The 27608-nt window shown below is 34.1% G+C and overlaps 1 protein-coding gene across 1 annotated transcript in view; it reads right to left on the bottom strand.

Moving 5' to 3' along the window:
• LOC133310025 (DNA (cytosine-5)-methyltransferase CMT2) overlaps window positions 1-20887 on the bottom strand; it is a 33263-nt gene extending 12376 nt beyond the window's left edge. Inside the window, exons 1-19 of the mRNA XM_061510912.1 lie at window positions 20678-20887; window positions 19781-19815; window positions 19121-19667; window positions 18865-18887; window positions 18649-18751; window positions 17256-17360; window positions 17049-17168; window positions 16808-16901; window positions 16172-16374; window positions 15998-16063; window positions 15665-15907; window positions 14997-15055; window positions 14848-14914; window positions 14431-14760; window positions 12300-12368; window positions 12128-12214; window positions 11760-11847; window positions 11297-11415; window positions 11118-11219 (exon numbers count right to left, since the gene is read on the bottom strand). Of these exons, the coding sequence (XP_061366896.1) occupies window positions 11118-11219; window positions 11297-11415; window positions 11760-11847; window positions 12128-12214; window positions 12300-12368; window positions 14431-14760; window positions 14848-14914; window positions 14997-15055; window positions 15665-15907; window positions 15998-16063; window positions 16172-16374; window positions 16808-16901; window positions 17049-17168; window positions 17256-17360; window positions 18649-18751; window positions 18865-18887; window positions 19121-19667; window positions 19781-19815; window positions 20678-20887 (2670 nt within the window). The remainder of the gene's footprint in view (window positions 1-11117; window positions 11220-11296; window positions 11416-11759; window positions 11848-12127; window positions 12215-12299; window positions 12369-14430; window positions 14761-14847; window positions 14915-14996; window positions 15056-15664; window positions 15908-15997; window positions 16064-16171; window positions 16375-16807; window positions 16902-17048; window positions 17169-17255; window positions 17361-18648; window positions 18752-18864; window positions 18888-19120; window positions 19668-19780; window positions 19816-20677) is intronic.
• Window positions 20888-27608: the final 6721 nt, after the last annotated feature.

Genomic DNA, 27608 nt, shown 5'->3' with positions numbered 1-27608 from the left:
GTAGCATGCTCTCTCACAGAATCTCCACAACTTATCCACAGTCGCCTTGGTCATCCAAGTCTTTTAAAGTTGCAGAAAATGGTTCCTCTTTTGTCCGGTCTTCAGTCTTTAGATTGTGTGTCATGTCAACAAGGGAAGCATACACGCTCCTCTTTTGCCAGTCGAGTCAATAAACGAGCTGATGCCCCTTTCTCTCTTGTTCATTCAGATATCTGGGGTCCAAGTCGTACCTTGTCTGTCTTAGGTTTTCGGTATTTCGTTACCTTTATTGATGATTTTTCCCGTTGCACTTGGACCTATTTAATGAAAAATCGTTCTGAGTTATTTTCCATTTATAAAAAGTTTTCTACTGAGATCCATACTCAATTTGGTGTTTCTATTCGTATTCTACGTAGTTATAATGCTAAGGAATATGTTTCTATTGATTTTTCTAATTTCTTGGCCACACAAGGTACTTTACATCAAACTACTTGTCCTCACACTCCACAACAAAATGGGGTGGCTGAACGTAAAAACAGACATCTCATTGAAACTGCCCGTACCCTTCTTATTCATATGCAGGTTCCTCTTCACTTCTGGGCAGATGCTGTACTCATCTCTTGTTTTCTCATCAATCGCATGCCTTCATCTGTGCTCCACAATGACATTCCTCATAATCTATTGCTTCCAGATGTTCCTCTTTATCCTCTAACTCCACATGTCTTTGGTTGTACTTGTTTTGTTCATGATCTCACTTCTAGTAAGGATAAGTTAACATCCAAAGCCTTTCAGTGTATCTTTCTTGGTTATTCTCGTCTTCAAAAGGGTTATCGTTGTTATTCTCCCGACCTTAAGCGTTACTTAGTTTCCGCTGATGTCACTTTTCTTGATCAACAACCCTTTAATTCTATCCCATCTCAGATGTCACAGGTTGATCATGTACTTCCTGTCCCTTTTCTTGACTTGTCTTTGCCAGCTGCAGGTGCTTCTATTCCACATGAGCAACCTATTGCTTCTATGCCTGAGGACCGTCCACTTCTCACCTATCAGCGTCGCAAAACTGTGCCTCCTGTCGACTTGACTCTTGCTGACTCATCGCCCACTGCTGTTGCTTCTTCCCCTCCGGATCCTTCATCAGAGACTTTTCCCATTGCTCAAAGAAAAGGTACACGTACTACTCGTAACCCTTATCCTCTTTATACCTTTTTGAGTTATGACCGTCTTTCTTCACCTCATTTCACCTTTGTTTCTAGTCTTTCTTCTATTTCTATTCCTAAGACCACAGGTGAAGCACTTTCCCATCCAGGGTGGCGCCAAGCAATGCTTGATGAGATGACTGCACTTCATTCCAATGGCACTTGGGACCTTGTTTCTGCTCCTCCAGAGAAGTCTATAGTTGGTTGTCGCTGGGTTTTTACTGTGAAGGTTGGACCTGATGGCCATATTGATCGTCTCAAAGCACGTTTAGTTGCCAAGGGTTTTACTCAAATCTTTGGCCTTGATTATAGCGATACATTTTCTCCGGTCGCTAAGATGGCGTTAGTCCGCCTCTTTCTTGCCCTTGCTGCTGTTCGTCACTGGCCACTCCTTCAACTTGACATAAAAAATGCCTTTCTTCATGGTGATTTACAAGAAGAAGTTTACATGGAGCAACCACCTAGTTTTGTTGCTCAGGGGGAGTCTGGAAAGGTGTGTCGTCTTCGGAAATCCTTATATGGTCTCAAGCAGTCTCCTCGAGCATGGTTCAGTCGCTTCGGTTCTGCTGTTCAGGCGTTTGGCTTAATCCGCAGTAAAGTTGACCATTTTGTGTTTTATAAGATTACATCTCCTGATAAGTGTATCTATTTGTTAGTCTATGTTGACGACATCATTCTCACCGGAAGTGATCAAGACGGAATTCGTCAGTTAAAACAGCATTTGTTTAGTACATTTCAAACAAAGGACCTTGGGAAGCTGCGTTACTTCTTGGGAATTGAGGTGGCGCAATCCAGACAGGGATTTCTATCTGTCAAAGGAAATATGCCTTGGATATCCTAGAAGAAACTGGTATGTTGGGGAGTAAACCAGTTGATACACCTATGGATCCTAATGTCAAGTTATTACCCGGACAGAGGGAGCCGTTATCTGATCCTGGACGTTATCGGAGGCTAATTGGGAAGCTCAACTATCTTACTGTGACTAGGCCAGATATTTCTTTCGCTGTTAGTACGGCTAGTCAGTTTCTTGATTCCCCTTGTGATTCACTTTGGGATGCTGCTGTGAGGATCCTCTGATACATCAAAGGAGCACCAGGAAAAGGTTTGTTATATTCAGATCAGGGAAATACAGAAATTTGTGGTTATTCAGATGCTGATTGGGCAGGATCACCCTCGGACAGGCGCTCTACTTCTGGCTATTGTGTCTTTTTTGGAGGAAACTTAATTTCGTGGAAGAGCAAGAAACAACCTGTTGTTGCTCGATCTAGTGCAGAAGCTGAGTATCGTGCAATGGCAAATGCTACCTGTGAGTTAGTCTGGTTAAAGCAGTTGATTCAGGAGCTTCATCTTTGTGAACAGAAACAACCCATGACACTCATCTGTGATAATCAAGCTGCACTACATATATCCTCTAATCCTGTCTTTCATGAGAGGACCAAACATATAAAGATTGATTGTCACTTCATTCGAGAAAAGATTCAGTCAGGAGAAATCAAGACTGCTTTCGTCAACTCCTCTGATCAACTAGCGGATGTTTTCACTAAAGCTCTTAGAGGTCCTCGGGTTGAATACATTTGTAACAAAATTGGTGCTCATAATATATACGCACCAGCTTGAGGGGGAGTTTTAGAATATTAGATATGATATGATTAGATATGATTGAATTCTGTCTTATCCGTAAATAGTCTGACTGTATTAGGATTAGGTTTGGGCCTTACACTTAAGCCCATTAGGGTCTCTATATATTGTAACTCCCTGACACAAATCAATACACAACGTATTCTTTTACATTTAACTGGAAGCTTAACACCAAGAGGTAAACTTTTGGACCTTTGGATTGTCTCTCTTGTTCCACCATACCCCTTTTTGGGATAATGGTTATTGTTTGAATGATTGAGTGGATTGCTAGATTATTGTGTAATATGCATTCATATATAGTCGTTTGTTGGTGTATGATCCAATAAACAAGCACTAAAGGTTGAATGTGTAATATGATGTGCTTACGCGTAAAGCCATGGAATCATGAGTTGATTAATAGAGGTTCATTGGCCAAAAAGGATATGGTATGGACTACCCTGGGAGGAATGTATCCAAAGAGGTGATTCAATTGATATGTGATTCATTCGGGTGGACTTGGTGTATACTGGGTACATAGGGGGCATTCATGCCGGATCAAGTTCATGGGCCAAGAGAATGTGACATGGGCTTCCTTATGGGGTATTCTCCTAGGAGGTTAAACCCTTGGAAGTTTCATGTGGACACTTGTTGAGCGATGGCTCATTAAGTGATCCTAGTAAACTGGGGGTATGGATTGATCAACTCAAGGTTGCCTTTTTGCTATATATATATATATATATATATATATGGGTAAAGGATTTCTCCAGTCAATGGAGATAAGTTATCTCCGGTAAACCCAAAACGACGTCGTTTTGGGGCGGAAATCAAAGTGTTTTTGTAATTTTAATATATTGCAGGGTTATATTAGTCTTTATAATTATAATTTTTTTAAACTTATAACCCAAAACGACGTCGTTTTGAGCTCACTGGCTATAACTTTATCTCCGGTGACTGAAGAAATATTTTTCCCTATATATATATATATATATATATATATATATATATATGGGTTTTATTATTCTCCTTTTACATAAGATAGTTATCTTATGTTGTAGAGAGAAAATGGGTAGGTCCCACCATTACAAGAAAAAAGAAAAATGGTGAGATGCGAAAATCAAAGTGAAAGAGTAGGAGAGAAGTTATCTTATGTAAAAAGAGAGTAATATTTCCCTATATATATATATATATATATAAATGATGTTATATTATGTCATGTTGTTCTAACCTTTCATACAGGCAAGTGAACTTAAGGGTGGAATAATCTCCAAGAGCCCTTAGTTTACTGAGATTTATCTATCACCTCTATTGGGGATATGTATCAGGTACTCATGGAGGAGGGATTGGCCCATCTCGGGAAAAAGAGCATGCCTAGCTATTGAGGCTGATGTTTTATCCTTTGATGTTTATATGTTTTTTTTATAGGTTTTACTTGTATATCTTGGGATATTGATATTTGTAAAACCCATTCTTTTGGGAAAACTTGTAATGTTTTGAGAACTTGTTATGCCCACTTAGATTGATGGATATTTGGATATCATACTTTGGATGTAATGTATTTGCTACGACCATCATAATGAATTTATGTTAAATCATTTGATGAATCACTTGGAATGTGCATTTGATGTTTGATTCCTTGACTTAATCGATAGTATGGTTTGTTAGGTGAAAGGATAGTGCTTACACTTTTAAAAAGGGTCTAAGACACAAAAATTGACCTTATAATTCAAACTAAGGGCAGTACAGCGCGCTTGGGGGCGCTAAAACACGCTGCAAGTTAGTAAGCTCCAATTTGAGGGTACTATAGTGTTCTGAAGAGCGCTATAGCGCACTAATTAAGAGCAAAATACCCGTCACACGCGCAGTGCCAATTTCATTAATTCATCTTTTACTCGACTTATGTGGGCCACTTGCAATGGGGTTGTAGGCTTATGTAGGACCTTGTTAACCAAGATAATATTTATAACAAAAGAGTTAGATATTAATGAACGTGAAATGAATGTTATGAAAAAAAAAATTATTCACATCTTCTCCCTAACAACCTCTTATTTCACAATCTTACATATCACGAGATTATCTCAATTTAATTAAGTGATTAAGGGTAAATTCTAGCTGCGTTTAATAGCATAATTAAGTTAATACACTGGATGCACACTGGGTGTTACATCTTAGCTGGTGAACTCCATGACGGCAGAGATTGGAGAAACATATATGTTATACTCTAACGCCAAGGAAATTTGGGATGGTGTGAAGGAATCTTTATCAAAGGTGGAAAATTTCGCTGCCCTCTTTCAAATCAAGGGAATTCTCAAGGACCTCAAACAAGGCGAGAAAGATGTCACTCTCTATTATAATACTCTTACGAAATATTGACAAAAAATTGATCTTTATGAAGATCATAAGTGGCTATGCAAAGGAGAAGCGGAAATGTACCGTAAAATTGTGGAGAAGGAACGTACCGACAACTTTCTGTTGGGATTAAATCCTAATTACGATGCTACAAGAGGACGAATTATTGCTATGCGCCTATGTCCACAACTTAGAAAGGCATTTGCAGAAGTAAAGTAGGAGGAACTCACACAAGCCCTGCAAACATCGATACCAGGTATTGAAAATCATGCACTTGTGGTTGGAAAGTCTAATCAATTTGATGATAAACCCTATTGGAATGAAAGGAGTTGGTGTGATCATTTTCGCAAGCTAGGACATACTAAAAAAATGGTTGCTGGAAATTCATGGCAAGCCTGTGAATTGGAAGCCAAAATCTGAAGTTACAAAATTGACTTGCAATTGATCTAAATCAATAAATTAACCAGAGACTTGAATTGTATTGAACTTTTTGATTCCAATGGTTGTGTTTTCCAGGATTTGGCATAAGGGAGGAAAATTGGAAAAGTTAGGACATATGCTGGACTCTATGAACTTCACCAAACCTAGAAGCCTCATCTCAAGAGCACATCTTGTTCAGCCTCCATAACCAGCCTTGATTAAGCTTTACTTTGGCATTATAGATTAGGACACCCTAGCTTTCATTACATAAAAAAGTTGTATCCACAATTATTCAATAAAACATCTTTTCCTTTGTGTGAAATCTATCAAATGGCTAAACATATGCATTCTTCTTATTCTGCACTAGCCTATAGGCCTACTAAACCCTTCTCTCTTGTCCATAGTGATGTATAGGGTCCTACAAGCACTAAAAATATAAATGGAGCTACCTGGTTTGTCACCTTTATTGATGATCATACAATACAAGGATAACATGGGTGTATCTTTTGCAAACAAAAACTTTCAAGAACTTCCAAATGCTAATGCTAGTACTCAATCAATTCCAAACCCATATTCAAGTAGAAGATCCTCCTTCCTTCCTTCAAATAGATACCATTCCTAATTCCTATATGTAACCAGCCGCCTTCTTAAGTTGTGACTCTTCTACATAACCAACCACTTCCCTAAAACATTACCTGGTCCAATTGTTGTTCTAATCTTCACAAAAATGATAAACTTGACTAGGAGGATATCATTGTTTTCATCTGAAAGAAAAAGACACCTAACACTCTAGCGACCAACACCGATTCAGAAGAAGGCATATATCCTACACGTGACCAACTCATCCTCCTCGGTCCAAGTCCAACATCTGACCTTGATTAACCAATTGCACAGAGGAAAAGGGAAAGAAGTTGTACCAAGCATTCTATAAGTAATTTTGTAACATAGAACGGTTTATCCCCTAAAGTTACGGGTTTTTGTCCATAATGTAAATCGAGAAAGGGTCCCAACTTCCTATGGAGAGGTTATTGAATAGAAAAATTGGTAGCTAGCCATAAAGGAGGAAATCACAGCACTTGAGAAGAACAAGACTTGGGAGATCATAGATATGCCTCCTAGAAAATCCTTTGTTGGGTGTAAATGGATCTTCACAATTAAATTCAATGAATATGGAATAATCAACCATTACAAAGCCAGGTTGGTAGCCAAGAGTTTCATTCAAACTCAAGGGATTGACTACCAAGAAACATTTGCTCCTGTGGCCAAGTTAAATTCGATCAAAGTATTGCTCTCCATTGAGCAAATTTAGATTGGCCCCTTTGGCAAATGGACGTAAAAAAAGGGGAATAGCATCTTGAGGCAATATATAGAATTCTAAGGTACTTGAAGATGACTCTATATTTCAAAAAGGGGAATTAGTGTGACATAATTATTTATACTAATGTTGACTAGGTCAAGACTATGGCTGACAGAAGATCCATAACTGGATATTGCACTTTTGTGTAGGGCAATTTGGTTACTTGGCGTGGCAAAAAACAACCTGTGGTTGCTAGAAGTATTGTTGAAGCTGAATATAAAGCTCTTGCATTGGGAACTTGTGAAAGGATATGGATAATCAGACTCTTCAATGAATTGAATTTGCAAAATGAAACTCATATGAAGGTTTATTGTGATAACATGGCCACTATATGGATAGTCAATATATAGAATTCTAAGGTACATGAAGATGACTCCTGCAAAGGAACTGTATTTCAAAAAGGGGAACTAGCGTGACATAATTATTTATACTAATGTTGACTAGGTCGAGACTATGGCTAACAGAAGATCCATAACTGGATATTGCACTTTTGTGTAGGGCAATTTGGTTATTTGGCGTGGCAAAAAACAACCTGTGGTTGCTAGAAGTATTGTTAAAGCTGAATATTGAGCTCTTGCATTGGGAACTTGTGAAGGGATATGGATAATCAGACTCCTCAATGAATTGAATCTGCAGAATGAAACTCATATGAAGGTTTATTGTGATAACATGGCCACTATATGGATAGTCAATAATCTCATTCACCATGATAGAACAAAACATGTGGAGATTGATAAACACTTTATTAAAGAGAAAATTGACTCAAAAGTAATTACCCTTGAATATATTCCTTCAAGTTCTCAAGTAGCTGACATTCTCACCAAGGGGCTCTTAAGAGTCAAATTTGAAGATCTGAGAAGCAAGCTAGGTATGCTAAATATCTATCACCCTGCTTGAAGGGGAGTGTTGTTATGCACCATGATAGCTCTCAAAAGTGGAGAGCTATCCTTTATATTTTATCATTGAATTCCCCATTTTTGCTGTTATTTTTTGTTGTTTATAACCAAGTTTGTATCCAGGAGCACTTTGGGTCGAAGCAACTGATGTTTCTGGGAATTAGGGAGTACCGGATGTGAAGTGGTTTACTTCTATTATTTTCGGGTTTAATGGACTGTTTTACATTTTCAGGAAACCTAATGACGAACTAAAGAAAGCCCAATTCAGATAGGAAGCAAACTAGGGAGAGAATGAAGCAGAAAAAGACAAAAAGAAAAAAAGCAACAAAAAGCAACTTGTACATGCGACCTTGGTCTGAAAAGCAACCACACTGCAGATGGACATGTCAGAACAGCAGAGAGGAGGGACATACAACGTTTTGCAACGTCTCAGCACCAAAAATTTAGAAAAAGTAGAAAGAAGAGAGGAACAGAAGAATATTTAGGGTTGATCTGGCAATGAGCACGTCCCTGATTAGAGAGCAACTCATGAAATTTGGACCATTGATTGATCAAGGGACGTGATCAACTCATGAAGAATTCACCACCTATAAATACTGAAGCAATTACAACCTTCAAAAGCTTTTGGCACCATTTTAGAATGGACTCATCGTTCTCTTTAGGATTTTCTAGTTTATGTTCTTAATTTGTAATTAGTTTCCGTTATGCTCCTTAGTATGAGCTAAGTCTTTTTATTAAGAAAGGGTGAAGTAGAAATATCCCTATTTGTCTTAGGTTGAACTTATTATGTAAATCTGTTTGCATTAATGAATTTGTGTTGCTTCTTGGTTTAACGTTCCCAGTAGTGTAAAACCTCCTTGCTAGTGAAAATCATCGAAGGATAATTCTCTAGTAGTGTAACCCCTTCAAGGTAGTGTAGAAAACCAACGAATAATCTTAAGGTATTCGCTCTCACTGAGAGGGATATTTAGAAGTAAGGAGCACTGTCGTGTGTAAATTGCTTTGGCTAGCAATCCCTTCAGCCAACTTCGGAGAAGAAGGCAGCCTTATCTCCCTTCGATTTTAACTAATGAGACTTCTAAGGTAGTTTGGAGAAAATAAGGCCTTTTTGCCTCTACTTGCTTTAGGTAGTGAAACGTGTAGACAGAGGAATCTGTCTCCGTAGCCTAAGAGGTTGTTAGGAGCATATATCATTACTGGGACGACCAAGAGGGTGAAAATACCAACTCAAGCCTATGTCTTTTATTCTCGAATCACAATATTTTTTAACTTGTTGAAATTTCTAAAAATTCCAAAAGCATATTTCTTTCTACTCTCTGTTTCGATCATTGTTCTCAATGTTAATGATTTTCAATTGTTGCTCTCATTTCCAACATTTTCCAACTTCTTTCGAGGCAAGTTCAGTCAAGTTTAAGGGATAAACCCAATCTTTAGTCACTTCAGATCGTTTACTCTATTCAATTAGATGGTGACAAAGTACTTTTTGGCTAACCTTAAGTCTTAGAAAAATTGGTTCCTTGTTAAGAAGTGCTCTTACTTTCTATTGCCCTCAGTCATTCCTTTCTCTATTTACATTTCTTTTAACGCAACTTTTACAATTATTCTATGAGGACGATAATCAGAGGCTCACGAGAATCCTTGTATTGCTTAATGTGTACGCTTGCATAGTTTGGATAGATTTGCTCTCTAATTGATTGCTTGCTCCTGGAACATATAATTGCTCCTCACATTTTTTCTCTCACTTGACCTCGAGCAGAGCTCGGCCCAACACACCACAATAATTGTTCCCCAATAATTACGCTCCATCATTGCTTGATTTAAGAAAATTATTCTGATGTTATTAATTTTTCAATTTGTATATATTCGCTTCCTAATCTGTTATGATTTCATTTCCGTTTTTTTATGCTGATTTTTTTCCCTAATTAGTTTGCAACTGAGGATCGGGATGATTATTTTTTTCTTGATATATCCCTAAGATATATAAGATTCCAATCTATTTTATAGGGATTGTACCCTTCATCTCAGGAAAAAGGCTGACCTGATATAAAACCTTTATTCTCTATATATTATACTAATCCCCTTGATGAAAAGCAAGTTAGAAATCTGAATTATGCAGAAAAGTTATTGTTCCCTTCCTACTATGGACGTGACAACAATGGGGCTTTAGGATCTAGACAGTGCACTTCAGATCCAGCGGAAACTTTTTCAGTTGCTGAAAAATTGACCAGATGAAGGATTCTTGCTCGAATGAGGCGCAACAAGATGGGCTCACCGGTTTTGAGGTGAGGTAAAAAAAGATGACTCGGCAGTGAGCATAGTGTGCTTGGAAGATTTGCCATTGGGCAAAAGAAAAAGTGGGACTAGGGTTTCATCACAACAGAAGTTGCAAATCGCTTTGGTACCAAATTAAAATTTAGAGAGTAAAGCTACTAGGGTGAATTGTGTGTCCATAAAAACCCACACATATGAGGGTAATACAAACAATGATTCAATCCCTGATATATATAATCCTAACTGACTCTAGTTATATAGATGATATCCTACCATATATAATTGCGAAATTCTAACATATTCTAACAATATATTCTAATAGGAGAAAAAATAAAGAACCCAAGAAGAATATGGGAGAGTGAAAGGTCTCTTGAATACCCTGTGTTATCTGTTCTATTTCAGTCTTTGTCTTTCATTGTAAATCCAGTGCTGACAGATCAATGATATCAGTATCCACATAAGAATAACACAAAGGGTTTACTAAATCTGATTGAATTTGATTGAGTTTCCATCAATTTTCAAAATGAAGGTTTGAGTTAAAAGTTGACTAACAAACATGAAACTAATATATTGCAGAGGTATAAGACAATGAATATGATAAAGTAGATGGTCTTAGACTCTTAGGCTTTTTCATCTGAACCAAAATCCATTTTTTATTATCAATATCATGAAAAATAGCAAGCCAGTATAAACAACAAAAACATCTCAAGAAATCCCAACCTGACAAGGTAGGGCTGAGAAAATTCTTGTATGCAGTCTTAACCTTGTATTTTTACGAAGAAAGTAACTACGCATACGAAACGTACCACATAATAATTAGCAATCAACTTATATTCTCTCGATATATAATATCGTTTGAAACATGAAAGCTAATTTCAATTCAGTGGCAATTAAATTGTCTAAAGCGTCAGGGTTGATAAGGAACCATCATTAGCATTTTAGTCATATAGCAAGAGACCTATGTAAATAAATTTAAGACAAATAAATGAAAATGAATATAGACCTCTTTCCAGTGATGGCAACAGAAAGACTCACCAATGGCTTTCCAGATGGTAGCAACGGATTCTCTGTTGGATGCCGCCTAGCCACATTGTCAGCTCCTACAACTATACCAGGCAGATCCCGGAAATTTGCTCCCTACAGTAATATTAAATTAAGGGTTGACAGGGAATGGATCGAAAGTACAATAGATTATCTTAATCCAGAGTTACAACCTTTCGTTTTGGAATTTGACAAACACGTAGGTAATCATCTTCAAACAAAAAGTAGGGCCGGTGATCATATAGTAAAGGCCTTTTCTCTGTTGCTCCATCTAAAGTTGACCCAGTCATCTCTACTCAAAATGAATAAAGACAAAAGAAAAAAAAAAGATGAACTGATGTTTGGTCAAAAGATTTATTGCCAGGATACATCAGAGAACAATAAAAGGAAGAAAAACTGTAAACAATGACTATGAAAAAAGCATAAGAACACTACCAATTGGGATGAACTCAACTAAGCTTAACAAATTGAATCAGGAACAATTTAAATGCAAACTTCTATTTACATGTTTTTAATATTACAAATGAATGAAGAGTCAACGGTCATAGAGAAACATTGCATTTAGCATGCAAAGTAAACATTAACACGATTTCATGATTAGTAACAAGTTATGTACTCAAGGAAAGGTATTATTACCATACTCAGTTGACCTTATATATCTTTGAAATTCTGTTTGTGGAAGATTTTGGTATGACATTTCTTCACGAGTTTCACAGTTTGTGACCTATGACATTGAATATGTCAAAATCAAGATAAAAAAACAGTAAACAATAAGGAAAAAGCTCCTCTGAAGTAAGATTGTGTATAAAGTGAGCACGGGTATATACAATCCTGAATTTTAGTGAGTTAAGATCATGATGAACTTTTTTTTTTTTTTTTTTTGATAACAGATCATGATGAACTTTAAATCAAATGAAGGATATACCCTTGTTCACTTCAGAGACAAGCTCACTTTAGAGGAATCTTATCCAAACATAAAAAAGAAAGCAAATGTAGAACAGTACAGCAGGAAGATCAGAGATGGCATCTTGAATAACAATAGCTTTCTCTAGTTCACGAGGTTGGCCTTCATCATAAGCAACAGTATTGCGCTACAAATAAAAGCCAAAAAGTAGTGAAAAATAGACAGGACTTCTGATATAATTTTTTTACAATAAAGCATGAGGATCAATATACCTCAAACTCCAATGGAGGCCAGTATTTAACAATAACGTCATGTGTTGGCAGTGGAAATTGGGGTAGAACCTGTTAGAGAATAACAAATAAGAATAAAACAAATTCTTTAGACCCACGAAACTTAAAATATTGGCTACATTAGATGATAAACCACAAGGAACTAGATGAGTGCTTAAGGAAAATCGCAAAGTTGCATAATGGAGTGCCCTTAGTTGAAAATGATTGGAAGCTTTTCAGTGAGGAAGATTTCCAGTTGAAAAGAACCCATCCAACTTCAATGTTTGGGCAGTTTAAGGAATCAATTGTATAATTTTAGACTTGACATCCATTTAACTGAGAGGGACTACCCTTTGGGTAATCTATTTCTTTTGTTTTTCAATCCTACTTCCTTTATGTATGTTGCACCATAGTTGAGTTCACCTTAAAGGCCTTTTTTTCCTATACAATTGCTATGCATCCCAAATATTTCTATACAAACACATCATAAGCAAATGATAGATCTTTTCTATTTTTCCTGTTACAAAAATGGATGTTAGAACTTTGGCTATGGTATGCTTTGTTGCATATCTTTACATATCTGATCCCAGGCAAAGCCCGGGTCAAAGAGGAGGGTTTGTGTTAGGAAGTCAAAGATCAAGGTAAAACTTTGTCGAATCTTTATGAAATTGATAGATGATATTATTGTGTTAATGCTAGGTTGTTACACATAAGTAACTCACTGCATGGCTCAAGTACAATGTCAAATTTGTAACAGCCACTGCATCGTTACCCAGGTGTAGTGAAAAATAAGCAAGGGTTCCCAAATTTTCATGAACGGGTGTGGGTAAAGAAGCCAGTTCACAAGAGAGGGTTCATTTTGGAACTTGGAATGTTGGCAGACTAACAGGTAAATCTATGGAAACAGTGACAACAGTCTCGTTTTGGAACTTTGCTCGAAAGCAATCCCTGAAATTATGAGATATACAGCTGAAAGCAAATCCTTAAATTATGGGATATATGGCTGGAAAGCAATCCCTTAAATCACGGGATATACGTCATCTTTTTCCCTTATTTCTAAGGATTGCCCAATATATTTTGGTTTTAGCTTTCTGATTGTGGCTATACATATTGTACAAACCAGTCCGAATAAAATGAGAAATTGAATATATTCTCCATACTCTGATTATAAGGTATCAGAGAGAAGTTCTTCGTGCTAGATGAAAATTGTGTATATATTCATGGCTGAAACACCCACCACAACATAAAACCCCAAACAATCTGTAAACAACCAATTCAACCCAAAAGCTTAAGCTAGTGGGTGAGAGTTTTTTTAAAGGTTTTACATATCTCAACACGCCCCCTCACACGAGAGCTCACTGGGCTTAAAGGGTGAAAAATGCACAGGCCCACCTACCTGTGCGAACAAAGAAATTCCACTTGAAAGAAAGTGGGGGGCGGTGAGGATCGAACCCGGTACACCGAGGCTCTGATACCATGTAAAGAACCAATTCAACCCAAAAGCTTAAGCTATTGGGTGAGGCTATATTAATGGTTTTATATATCTCAACACAATCACTCAGCCAACCATCCAGCTAACACCCACCACTCAAACTAGCTTGCTATGGCTCCATCCCTCCATGCTATCATCCTAAACCCTCCTTGTCACTAGAGAGAAAGGGAAAATGGGCTATCTTACAAGAGATATTGCTGCTCCTCCAACCTACGATCCATCCTACAATAATTGGGATGCTGAAAACTCCATTGTCATGGCCCGGTTGATAAAATCAATGGATCCCCAAATAGGCCAAACTTTTTGGAAATGAAATTCAAGCGTAAGTGGTCCCACGTTGGTTAGAAATGGAGCAAGTGAAGATCATATAAGTGAAAAAGACCCATTGACTCTAGTTACAAGAGTTGATTAGATGAAGGATAACCCAATATTAGAAGTAGAGGAAATTCCAAGAAAAAATTTGAGTGAATCCATTAACAAAGATTCAGATCTCTATGAAGAATTAGCTTTAGATTGAACACAAATGGCGTCATTTCTTCTCTGCCGTTGAAGACATTGGTTGAGATGTTTGATAAAGAGGGACGTCTTTGTATTATGTTCTACATTTATCAGCTTTATTTAACACCGATTTATAATACTGACCTCACTAGGATGAGCACCCCACAAGAAAACACGCAATCGAAATTGTGGAAGACCATAACATCCAGCAGCAATGATTCCCATTCTTGCTTGGTAATTCATATGTACCAAACGACTTAATGCATATCTTCCAAGTGAACCCTTGTCAAATCTCAATATATCAACCACATTCTCCATTAAAACATACTTAGGCTTCAAAAATTTCACAATGTCCATGAAAACTACAATCTGACGATTTCTTTCATCATCCAGTGGTGATGCAGTGTTTCTATAGCGATTATATCCACTAATTCCTTGACAAGGGGGACCCCCACAAATAACATCAACATCACCCTGCAATGATTTTAAGCAATAGTTCTATTTAAAATGCAAACATCCTTCAGGACTGTATCAATTCTAAGCCATTAATAGACTACTTACAGGAAGAGGCAAGAGTTTTGATTTCATCCCTTTTCTCACAAAATCCTGTATGCTTTCCTTACATTTACTACAGATACAAATAAATAAGTACTAATGCACCAAATTTAGTTAATATTGTCAATCACATTGAAGAGAATCAAGAGATATACCTCATGTTTTCAATTGGTTCCCATGTATCTTCACTTGCACTGTAACCCTTCCAATGCACCTATGAAAAAACTATGAGAATGTAATTTTCATCAAGTTATGAAGTTGAACATTATTAGAGATTCAATAGGGAAAAATATGGGTAAAATATTAGTTGGTAAAGCACCCATTTTTCACTGTTAAAGGGGCTTACGTTGTAAAGTTAGTAGCACTAAAATTAAGCTTATTTTACCATGAGTAAAATCTATGAACGAAGCCTGCCCAGTCCCTTTATCCATGAAACATGATAGCTAGTGGTATCTTAAAATCTGTAAAATCAAAAGGATCTGAGCACTGAAAAAGAAAGGTTGATTTTAAGCAGGCAAGTCATCATCTCAATCTCACTTCATGTTTTCTTTCTCTTTTCTTTTACTGATGGAGGCAGGAAACAAACCTTTTTAAACTTATGCCTTTTTAACCTATGACAATTGTCTCTCTCTTAATTGGAGAAATATATAATTAGAGTATATGTGAACTTGAAAAATTTGCAAGTACTAGTCAACATGAGTGTCGCATGATTACTTCTCTATCTAACAGCAGGTAAACAAATATATCTACAAAATAATTTCAAGAATAAGGTTTTAATTGGGAAAAAAAATGAATACCTAAAAGTTGACATTGGATTTATTACCTTAAAATATATTGTACGTTTCCCTGTTTCACTGGGATCACCGTAGCATATATCAACTAACCTAGAAACTTCAAGTTCAAGACTAGGAATTTCATGAGCATGACAATTCACTTGTTTCTTTGTTGCTGAGGTCTTTGATCGTAATTGAAGCATGCTTTCTGCATCTTTGCCTTTATACCGTTTGCATAGCTTTTCCCACTCCTTCAATAGTTCCAGAAAGTCCTCAGCAGATTCATTTCTCACCTATACAATGATGAAAGGAAAATATTATCTCCGAATTTGATAAGTTAACATCAAATATATTTGTTGTAGCAAAAGATAGTCAGCACTCACATATGTATCTGGATGGTTTAGTTTCAAGCTTTCACTTGCAGACCTATCACTATCAACAGCCCATCTCTGAGCAAAAATGCGACCAAAAGTAAGATCAATGTATCATAGATGATGTTTTAAGTATTTCATGGAAAGGAAGAATTTCATTAGTGGTAAGGATTTCATTTATAATACCGTGACAAGATTAACTGATGAAATTTTGGCCCCTAAGCACAATCCAGTTGACATGCCACCACAGCCAGAATAGAGATCTAGTAACGCTAATTCTGTCTTTTGCAAATCAGAACTGGGTAGACTCTTGGTAAGGGTAGACGCCTCTGTTGAGAGACTCTCAAGAACAGCAGGCGGTGATAATTCATTAATCTTAACAGGATTATCTAAGGCAATATATAGACACCTTTTAGATATAAATCTTAACAAAAACGAAAGATATTTAAAGAACTATGTTGGAACATCTCATATTGCAGTTTTTCTAAAAGATTACCCAATTTGAACTTTGTTTTCAATAAAACAGTTCAAGGAGCTAATATTGACCACTTAAGAACAAATGAAACTTAGAAGAGATTTATCATAACATGACAAGGGAATAGATGAATATGGATTATTATTGTATGCATGACAAAAATCAAAATAGCTATGAGAAGCATGTATACAGAAGTTGTTACCTACTGCTAAAATAAATATTGTTATTAAGTTTTAAGGCTCCCCAGACTCCTTTTCTCTTTCCTCTCTCCAATGACAGATCAAACAAGAAAAAAACAGATATACAAACTGATGAACAAAAGCATTTTGTGCTCCCTCATGACATACCTGTTGGTATGTTGTGGAATGCAGAGTAATCCACACAATATTCCATATCATAATAAAAGTCAGATGGTAAAACAGAAGTAAACTTCAGACCAACCTGCAAGAAGTAACACAGAAAAAAATTGGTAATTGCATTTACAAAGACAGAAGTATAAACCTTACAATTGGCAAAAGAAATGCCGCCATCATATGATGAAATTGTGAACAAACAATTAAGAAAGATCTTAAGGGAGATGTGCAATACCCTAGGTTTTATAAGTGTAACATTGACTTTTGCTGTTATGCAATCTATTAAGTTATCATTCATTATTGATGAATAGAATAAACGCCTCTTGTCATGAAAACCACCTTCATCTTGGACGACCTGAAAATCAAATGGAAGCAAGCAACAATTACAATGTCATATCCTTAGACATGACCAGATAAATGTCACAATATACTCAGTACTCACCGTATCTTGAATTCTGTAAAACCATTGGACTCGGAAATAATTTTTGCTATCAGTTGTTTGGAAAAATTCAATAATCTTGCCAACATATTTTTGTTCTCCTTCACCCTATAAGAATTACTTAGAATGTAAGTATAACTTGCTCTCATATTATGTTCACATGAGATTTTGAGGTACAAAAAAGTCACTAACATCCACAAGTTACTCACCAGCTCTACAATGGAGTGTAGAAAGATTAGTGTGACTGGCCATAATCACAAGCATGCTAAAAGGAAACTTTGCTAATAAAGTTGATGAATAGAATATATAGAGCAGTTATGATGAGGATGTTTTCAATAGAGGTTTCAAATCTTACATTTAATATCTGGAGAAATTCAACTTCAGTAACATTCATTTATCAGGCATACAGTTAATAAGTTTCTAGCTATTTACATGGCACTTATCTTGGATAAGAGTCTACAATGCCCTAAGCACCCTTGTTAACAATCCTTGACTTTCATCAATCATCCACTAAGTAAAATATATTTTTGGATGAGAAAATTAAAAAGGGAAAAATGTGCAGACACCAGCTGATATTTATTTACGTCATTTTGAATTGATCACACTGTGAACTTTCAAATCAGGAATTTTCTGAAAGCTTCAGATAAACCCTTCCATCTACAATGGGAATCTATACAATTTTTTCAATTAAAATCTAAAAGGGTGAGAACTGAAAACCAAGGCACGAAAAAAAATAAAATAAGATAAAACTTACAGATATTAATATGCCGTTAAACTGATATTGATTTGCCCCAAGCCCCCAACCACAAAAATCTACCAACTAAATTGAAGCAGCTTGGGAAAAAATAACAATAGAAAAGGATTTTTTTTTTTTTTTTTTCCCTTCAATTCTGATTAAAATAGTGCGATGTAGTCTAAGAAATTAAACTTTTAGAAAATTCGGAAAATTGTGTCCAATAAAGAGCTAAAATATTGAAAGAAGTAAGAGAAAGGAATTTTAAAGTGGTTAAGTTACATCAAAGGAAAAATTGGAGAAGAAGAAAGGGACGTGAATTAGGCTACTTATATAGCCTTAAAATTAAGAGTTAGCAAAATGAAATTTTTTTTTTTTTTTTATAACAAGCAAAATGAAATTTAACTTGTATAAATTGTTGTTGCACAAGCTCAATGTAGAAATGGAATGCTGTAGAAAAATATGGAAGCACGTATGGAGGATTACATTATAATATATCTTAATAAAAGAAGAAAATTAATGTGACTAATCCAAACATGTAAAAGTTTACAATTAAGGTTATTCTGGTCGAACTGCAAATAAATTTTCCACAGTCCAACTGCAAATTCTGGACAGGTAAGAGATGAACAGGGAACATGCTTGTTTTCTTAACTATGCACTTACTTTTATAAATGCACAATCGCCAAGACTAAAAATGCAATTCCCAATTTCAGCTTGAGCATAATGGCATTTGACATTTACAATAATCTCATCTTCTTCATCCTCACTACGAAATCAGCAACATCAAAAATAAATACATTGTGAAGAAATTAGAAAATGTATCATATGAGAGAGAGTGTTAATAGCCACAACAGAGTTTGTGAATTAGTTAATACTTACTTTATTTTGTTGCATTTTTTGTCCTGCAAGCATCAGCAGAAAAACTAGATAAATAAAATATAGAAAAAAAAATGTGCTAGAATTAAGTAGAAACCAACAAAACTTTTTATTTCATAAAAAAAATAAAAAATTGAATGCAGAAATGACCAACATGTTATGCGAAACAAAAATGGTTAATATTTTCTTTCCTCTTTGGGCACAGCATACTGAAGTTCTAATAGCATGAAAAAGCATACTGAAAGAATAAGGCAACAACCTTCAATTCATAACGCCATCCCCATCTTTTCTGAGCTTCATCATCAGGTATTGGATCACCAATGAAGGAAGGAGTGTTTTTTTCATCCATACTTTCGTTTGTTAAACAAACAGATGCTTTAAATTTCTTTCTTGGGGAGTTGCCATCTAACTCAGGCAAGACAAAGGAATCAGAACTTGTTCTGTCATTTTCAACCCAGGATGGGGATGTGATTGCCTCTGAAGACCATCTCAAGCATTTTTTATCATTAATTCTAGGAGTAGAGTTTCTTGACGTAGTTTTAGCATTGGAATGCTGTTCAACTGGTGAATTAGACAACTCAAAGGAAGTAGAAATCACTTTTGTAATTTTCTTCTTTTGGTGAACTGATGTTGAGATTTTTTTTTCTTGAGAATCAATACTTTGCAAGTTTTTATTCCCACTTGAAGATGAAAGTCGTGGAGATCTCCTAAATTCCATTCCAACACACAGTCTTGGAGATTTTCTTAAACTCTTTTCCTGAATGAATTTCCCATCCAAAACTGATTTGTGGTCCTTTAGGTCAGCACTACAAAATCAAGAAGCATTATGTGGCCTAGAATTGAAACCATGAAAATTGAAGCAATGAATGTAATTACAGGAAAGTGAAGTACTAAACATGCTTTCAAGTTTTTCACTCACTTCAATGGTAATTCTGGACCCCTAGATCTTTTCCGCTGCATAACTCAAAAATCATTAGATAGAATTTTAAACCATGAAAACGCGAACAAAATCAAAGGTATGTCAACAATGCTGTAAATTGTGTCAACGTGTTATTACAAATAATAAAAGGAAAAAAAATAATATACATAGACCAAAAATGAGGATGGTTAATAGTAGAAGCAGTTCAGGTTGAGGACAAGGGAACTAAAGTAACAACACTCAGAGAATCAAATAAGCTTTAAAAATAATAACAACAAAATTTCACGTCACAATTCAAGAATAGGTATAGCAACTATGCTTCATGAGACAGATAAAGCACATAAAATTTCATATAAATTAAAAACTTGATACTGTAAGTCCATAACAATATTTGCATTAAAATGCAAATATATTTTTAAAATATAAGTAAATGTCGTCTATTAGGCTGAATAGGTATAAATATCCAATATATCTATAATTTGGTACATGCATAATCATCAATAACACTAAATTTGTTAACTTTGCATTCTACAAAGAGTTGTTCAATGAGGGTGTTCTATAAGTGAATCCCTTTTGATAAAATAATTATTATTGTTTAAAAAAAAATCATTTTAAATCTTCTCGAGCCGAAGCATTTATTTTCAAATCGCAAACAAAAAAAAAATTAAAAGAAAAATTAATAGCAGCCAAGTTTTACCCAAATTAGCCATCTTACTTTTACCCAAATCATAAAAGATAACATGCATTTGTGATAAGATAAAATGGTATTATTAACGAGAATCCAGACCCAAAAAATAAAAAAGGAAAAAGAAAACAACAACAAGAAACATGAAAAAAGAAATTGAAACAAACAAAAACGAGAGCACACGCAAAGGGGAAGAATTTTCAGTGACACACCTTAACACCGTGACCGGAATCTGTTGCAGCAGTCGCCGGGAATCTCGGGGACCGTCTCAGAGGAGACATCTCCTCCCACACTACCAACTCCAGCTTTCCCTTTCCCTTTCTCGAGCTTGATTCACCAGCATTGCCGGCTTCTGCGTCGGCGGCGCCTCCCTGAGCTGAATTCAGCCTCGGAGACCGTCTGAGATTCTTTTTAAGCGGCATTTTGACGGCGGGGGAAGTTGGAGCCGCAGCGGCTGCGGCGGTATCTACCTTCTCGTAATGTTGGCAATGAGATTTGAGAATTGAGGTTTTGACTGCTCCCCTAAAATACGTTGAATAAACGTTGGTTAAGGGTAAAAATAGCAACAGGGGGTGAAAACCGAGAGAACTTAGTAATAGATATTAGATAGGGGAAGTTTGCATGTGTTTGAAAATTTAAGTGCAGATCTAACTCATCAACCAAACTCAAAAAAAAGTACAAAAGCATGCGTGAGTGAGTGAGTGATATCATTTTTGTCAGAATATATTATTTAGTTTTCAATTAATTTTATAATAAACAAAAACTGTTTTATATTCAAAGTAGTGATAAAATGTTTTTCGATGATTATTTTTAAAAACAAGTTTTAAATCAAAGGAAAATTGTGTGTATTTTAAAAGATATAAAGTTATGTTATTTTAAGAGAAAGAGAAAGAAATAAATAAAAGAGGAAAGAGAATTGACAAAATAAAAAAAAAATGTGAATCTCATTTTTATTTTTTTTGATAACAGAATCTCATTTTTTTGTGAAAATGAAATAACATAAATTATATCATTTAAAATAATAAATATTCGTTCCTCAAACTAAACTAAAACAATATTTGGATTTGGATAAGTTCCCTGTACATCTGTGTGCACTCTCTGCCTGATCCTATTTCATCCTAATAACGGGGCGTTTTTGGTGTCACGGGAGAAAATGCGATACTCGTAATATTAATTATGAAGAAAAAAATAATAAATGATATTAAATGAATTATTTTTTTCAGTTTTAATAAATTATGTACTGAGTATTAACTACGCGTATCCAAAAAAATATTTTCTTATACTATCCAAAAAAATATTTTCTTAATAATGATCTTACTTTATAAGAATCAACTCACTATGACCTCAATCTCATCTTGATATTAATTAGACTTCTGTTAGAGTTGAGAAGTTTTTTTTAAAAAAAAAATCTATGACCTCGTATAAATTATTTAAATTCATAATTGCTAGATCAATCCTAATGATTCAGGGATGAAAAGTTTTAATTTTATTATTAGTGAGTAGCTTTAGAAGTTACAAAGAGATTATATTGAAAATAATATTTTTTTCACATTACTAATTGGTTCATTCATTACTTGATTAGTTCGATTTAAGTCGAGAAAGATTACATTAGCGGCAAAATTCTTCTTACCAAATTATAAAAGAGTTACATTCTCCAAAACTCAAACTCAAAATCACTTATTTAACCGTAAATTTATTTATTTCAAAGCCTTCTTAATTCTTGGATTGACACGGTAAAACCCCTATTTTGACCGTCTGTTTTCATGTTACCGTAATTTATTATTAAAAATAATAATTTTAAAAATTAGAGAAAGAAAACTTTATTGCTCAGTTAATCCAGGGCATTTAGCGCTTAGGGAGTAGTCAAAAAAAATGTCTCATACAATTTATTTTAATGGTGTACGCAAAGGGAGCTTCAAGGCACGTAGCACTTAGGAAGTATATATATATATATATATATATATATATATATATATATATATATATGAGGTAGGATCCTTGATATCAGTGTTAAATTTGAAATTTAACACCTCACTTGAGAGCCATTAGATCAAAAAAGATTAACGACTCTGATTTGTAAGCATATGACATCATTGATCTTTTTTTATCTAATGGCTCTCAGGTGAGGTGTCAAATTTTAAATTTGACACTGGTGTCAAAGTATCCTACCTCATATATATATATATATATAGAGAGAGAGTTTTATTAATCTCATGTTAAAGGAGATAAGTTATCTCATGTCATAAAGATAAATTTGTGGGTTCCACCACCTTAAAAAAAATAAAAAATAAAATGTGGCACAATTATCGAAGGGTGTGTAGGAGAAAAAGTTATCACATGTAGCATAAGAGTAATTTTTTCCATATATATATATATATATATATATATATATATATATATATATATATATATATGTTTCCAAAAAAAAGTAATAAAAAAATATGTCTCCCACAATTTTTTTTCTGTATGTTCATAAAGTCAGCTCATTTGGCAAATATGTGCAATATGCATGTGATACATCACAATTGCCACGCAAATTCTTCGTAACTTTTTCTTCTATCAAAATTTTTGTAAGCACCACAAGATAATATTGTTTGAAAAAATTAAAGACATGTATATAATAAGAATTAAATTTGGCTTAACAATTATTTTCTTTCGAAAATGTCTCAATAGTGAAAAAAGAAGCAAGAGTTTTTTGAAAAGTGAAAGCACGAAAAAATGGTCTTTTTAAAAATTTGGAAATACATAGAAATGACCTAGTTGAAATGTCGAAACTCAAAGACATGAAAGAAAATGCACAATAGATTGAATGATTAATATATTGGCCTTTGAGAGCAACAAGAATTTTCCAAAATGGGGAATTCACAAGTAAAAAGAGAGAGAGAGAGAGAAAAGAGGAGCAGTGATAAAAGGATGAAAATTTCTAGTTGAAAGAAAAAAACTGAGAAAGGGAGAAGAATATACATAGCGAAATAGCTAGAGACAAAGAGGTGAAGGAAAAGAGGTCTTGTGTTTTTTTTTTTCTGAATCGCTTAGTTTAGATAAATCATGGGGAATTTTGATGAGATAACAAATGGTGGAGTCGGGAAAATTTTTAGAGGGGGAGAAATTATAATGTAAATTTTTCTTTGAAGTCATGACTATTTTAAAATAGAAATGATACACACAATTAAAGGCTTTTATAAATTTTGACGAGGGAGATCACTAACTATATGATGAAAAAATGAAAAATAATTTTAAAATTTAAAAGCTTTTACAAAATGAGGGGGCTAGCCCCTTTCTCACTGAATGTAAGTACCCTTAGAATTTCGTCCCTTGAAAGTTTTCTTGTTGGTCATTTGAATATATATCTTACTCTGAACATGTAAACGGATGATCTAGAAAAGGTTCTCAATTTTAATGGATTACGAGATATGCATGAGTTGTCTTCATCAATAGAAACATTAAAATTATTTTATTAAAATTAAAAAGGTGTGATTGAACTATATATGGTCGTTTGTTACACCGGTGCTTTTTTTTATCATGGATTCATGATAAGTTAATCGTGACAGCTTCATGATTCCAACTAATTTAAATTTATTATAAATTTTGTATAGATTAAAAAATAATAATAATATTAATAAAATTATTAAAATTAATTTATTTTAATTATAAAATGATGATTGAGTCGTGACCCCTTAGTAACCCAACCATTTAGTTTAGGGTCACTTTTTTTTTTGGTAATCAGTTTAGGGTCACTTTAGTTCTGGTAACTTGATAGTCCAATCTTAAATTTATCATAAACTTCGTACAAATTTTAAAATTAAAAAATGGTTTAAAAAATGCTTTTATAAATGGTTTAATAAATTTATCATAAAAGTGTGTGAGACTCATTTTTTTTTTTCACATGAATCCACATGGACCGCACATACTTTTATATGTGTATAGGAGATAAATTTATTCTAACAAGATGAGAAATATTAAACCAAATAAAAAATTAAATAATTTGAAAGTGATCACATAGCCGTAATAATGACTTTCACTTAGAGTTAGTTTAGCTGTGTAGCTTCTAAGTTTTCAAACTTAAAATAAAATTATATTTTTAAGAAGTTAAATTTAACCAACCTATGAGCTTTTTTAGAGAACAATATACTTTTGATCAGTTCCGTATTATTCAAGGAATACGTCAAAGCAAGAGTTTGCCTGTTACGTTAAAATAAAATTATCACAAATTAATTTTTCTTAGTAAATAATCATTAAATCCATTTCATTCTATTTTTTGTGATTAACAAATATTTTAATATTTATTAATTATTTGCACAATTAACTTAAGGTAGCTGTTTTTTTTTTTAAATGGTTGTATTAAAAAAGTAATGAAATTAAGTTTTCACCGTTCATTGTACATAATTTTAAAACGTAATCTTACCTTTCAAAGAATAGTTTTCAAAATAATAATGGTTTTCTAATTTTTCCCGATTAAAATAAAATGATGGTGATTTCATTGTTTTGATTTATTCTTAAATGGTCTCTTCATATCATTATAAATGACGACTCCACATGAAATTGTTGGGAGTCGAATATAACATAGTTATTCGTGAATATGATTTATAACTTTTTATTCATTGATTTAACTCTTTCATTACCTTGTCTATTTTTTGTTGTGCAATTTCACAACTCTCATAACAATAACACCTTTATGCAAGTGCACATTATCAATAATTAATATAGGATTTATGAGTCTGGATATTGTTTAGATGAAGAAAATTATAAAATTTAGGTCAATGTAAAGCCATAAAAGTAATAATTTTGAAGATTTAAAATATTAAAAAATTTACCATTAACTAAACTTAGCTAAAAGTAAAATAAGAGTGCACTTGTTTATCAAAAAAAATAAAAATAAGAGTGCACTCAACAATAGAGAATTCAAGAATCAAAAGTAGATTGAGATCGATTTTTCTAGTATTGTAACTAATACCATAATGTTGGAACCAATGTTGTAAGACCCGACTCGATTATTGACTTGGTTAGGGTAGCCAGCCACTGGGTTAGTGGTCCGATCGGTAAGTCATTGGTTGAATCACTTAAATTGAATATGTGTGTGTGTGTGCCACTGGGTTAGTGGTCCGATCGGTAAGTCATTGGTTGAATCACTTAAATTGAATATGTGTGTGTGTGTGCTGTGTGTGTGTGTACTGGGTTAGTGGTCCGATCGGTAAGTCATTGGTTGAATCACTTAAATTGAATATATGTGTGTGTGTGTGCGCGCGCAGTGGCGGACGCAAGAATTTTAATAAGAAGGGGCGAAAATAAAAAATATTATATCATAAATAAAAGTACTTGAAATACAATACAAACTTAATATACAAAAAATTGAAAGAAATCTATTACAGAAATTAATATCACTTCAGTTACTATTGCTCTACGTGTTTTCATATTATTAAACTTATATATAATTGAATCTGTGCTAAAACTCAAAATAATTTCTTTTTCACTGTATGTAATTAAAGATAATCTATGACTATACATACATGCAATGATCTTAGGGAGGTGGAAGTTGATTCTGCCTGGCTCTAGAATTTACACAGCCAAAATCGAAAGGCTGAAAAAGGAGGTTGGTGATGGACGGAACACGAAAAGGAGAGAGAGGATGATATGATGTTCTCAAGGAAAAATATGGGTAAGGGGGCGTTTGGTAGAGGAGAAAAAAATTTTTACCAGGGAAATATAATTACTGGGAAAATGGTAGGAAAGTCAGTTTGATGGAAAAATTTAAAAAAAAATGTTTGGCTGACCGAAATATTAAATTTACAAAATCTATGTTCGGGAGAAACTTCACACTTGTTTTTCCACTTCTTCAGTTATCTCAAAATACCACATCTCAAGTGGTATTTTGTAATAGTGAATTTCAGCTAAAATCAACACCAAAGTCGTTTCCTAGCTTCCTATTTGCCTAGTATTTTTTTTTAAAAAACGTGAACCAAACGTGGTATTTTTCAATACCCACTCACACTTCCCTATCAAACCCAAAATAAAACTTATACCAAACACACCCAGAGTGTGGCAGAAGCATGGGGAACTGAAGGAAAAAACGTATACAACACGATAATTTCATCATCACATTTTTCTACATATATTATTAAAAAAAATCCAAATTTTAGAGGGGGCGGGGCCCACCCTAGCCCTCCTATTGGGTCCGCCCCTGTATGTGTGTGTGTATATATGAGGTAATATCCTTTGACACCTCATCTGATAGCTATTAGATCAAAAAAGATCAATGGTGTAACATGCTTACAAATAAGAGTCGTTGATATTTTTTGATTTAACGGCTCTCAGATGAGGTGTCAAATTCTAAATTTGACACTGGTGTCAAAGGATCCTACCTACATATATATATATATATATATATATATATATATATATATATATATATATATATACCTTTGACACCACTGTCAAACTAAAAAATTTAACACCAAATTCTAATTGTTGATTTTCGTCAACCTAACAGTTATAATTTATTGAAAATTAATAATTAATTAATAAGTATGACCCAATAAATTATAACTGTTAGATTCACGAAATTAACGGTTATGATTTGGCGTCAAACTTTTTAATTTGACTCCAGTGTCAAAGGATCCTGCCCCATATATATATATATATATATATATATATTCAAAATTTTAAAATTTCATAACAGAACAAAAGTTACAAGTGTGTTCCAAGTTTAAAAAAAAAAGGAAAATTCACCAATGCCCCTGTGATTTACTTCAGAATCATCTATGCCCCTGTGGTTTTTTTTGTATCACATATGCCCCTGTGCTTTGTAAAATATAAAAAACCACAGGGGCATATGTGATAAAAAAAACATACCTTTTTCAAACCATAGGGGCATATGTGATAAAAAAAACCACAGGAACATAAGTGATTCTGGAGAAAACCACATGGGCATTGGTGAACTTTTCCCTAAAAAAAATTACTATATAGTTATTTAATCAAGTTTAATAAAATAAATTTACAATTACAACTAGAAGTATATAATACATAATATATTAGGATAGGATATTGTAACAACCAAGTAGTGTTACTACCAATATTACTACCAATCAATTTTACCGTTAGATCAATTATATTGATCCAACGATTATATTTATTTCTATCTTTGTA

This window comes from Gastrolobium bilobum, unplaced genomic scaffold (genome assembly GCF_033153095.1).
Source record: "Gastrolobium bilobum isolate Gb01-03AN ecotype WA unplaced genomic scaffold, APGP_CSIRO_Gbil_v1 utg1099, whole genome shotgun sequence".
Taxonomy (NCBI): domain Eukaryota; kingdom Viridiplantae; phylum Streptophyta; class Magnoliopsida; order Fabales; family Fabaceae; genus Gastrolobium; species Gastrolobium bilobum.
Note: the sequence above shows the minus strand (reverse complement) of the source record. Positions and strands in the feature narration are given on the sequence as shown.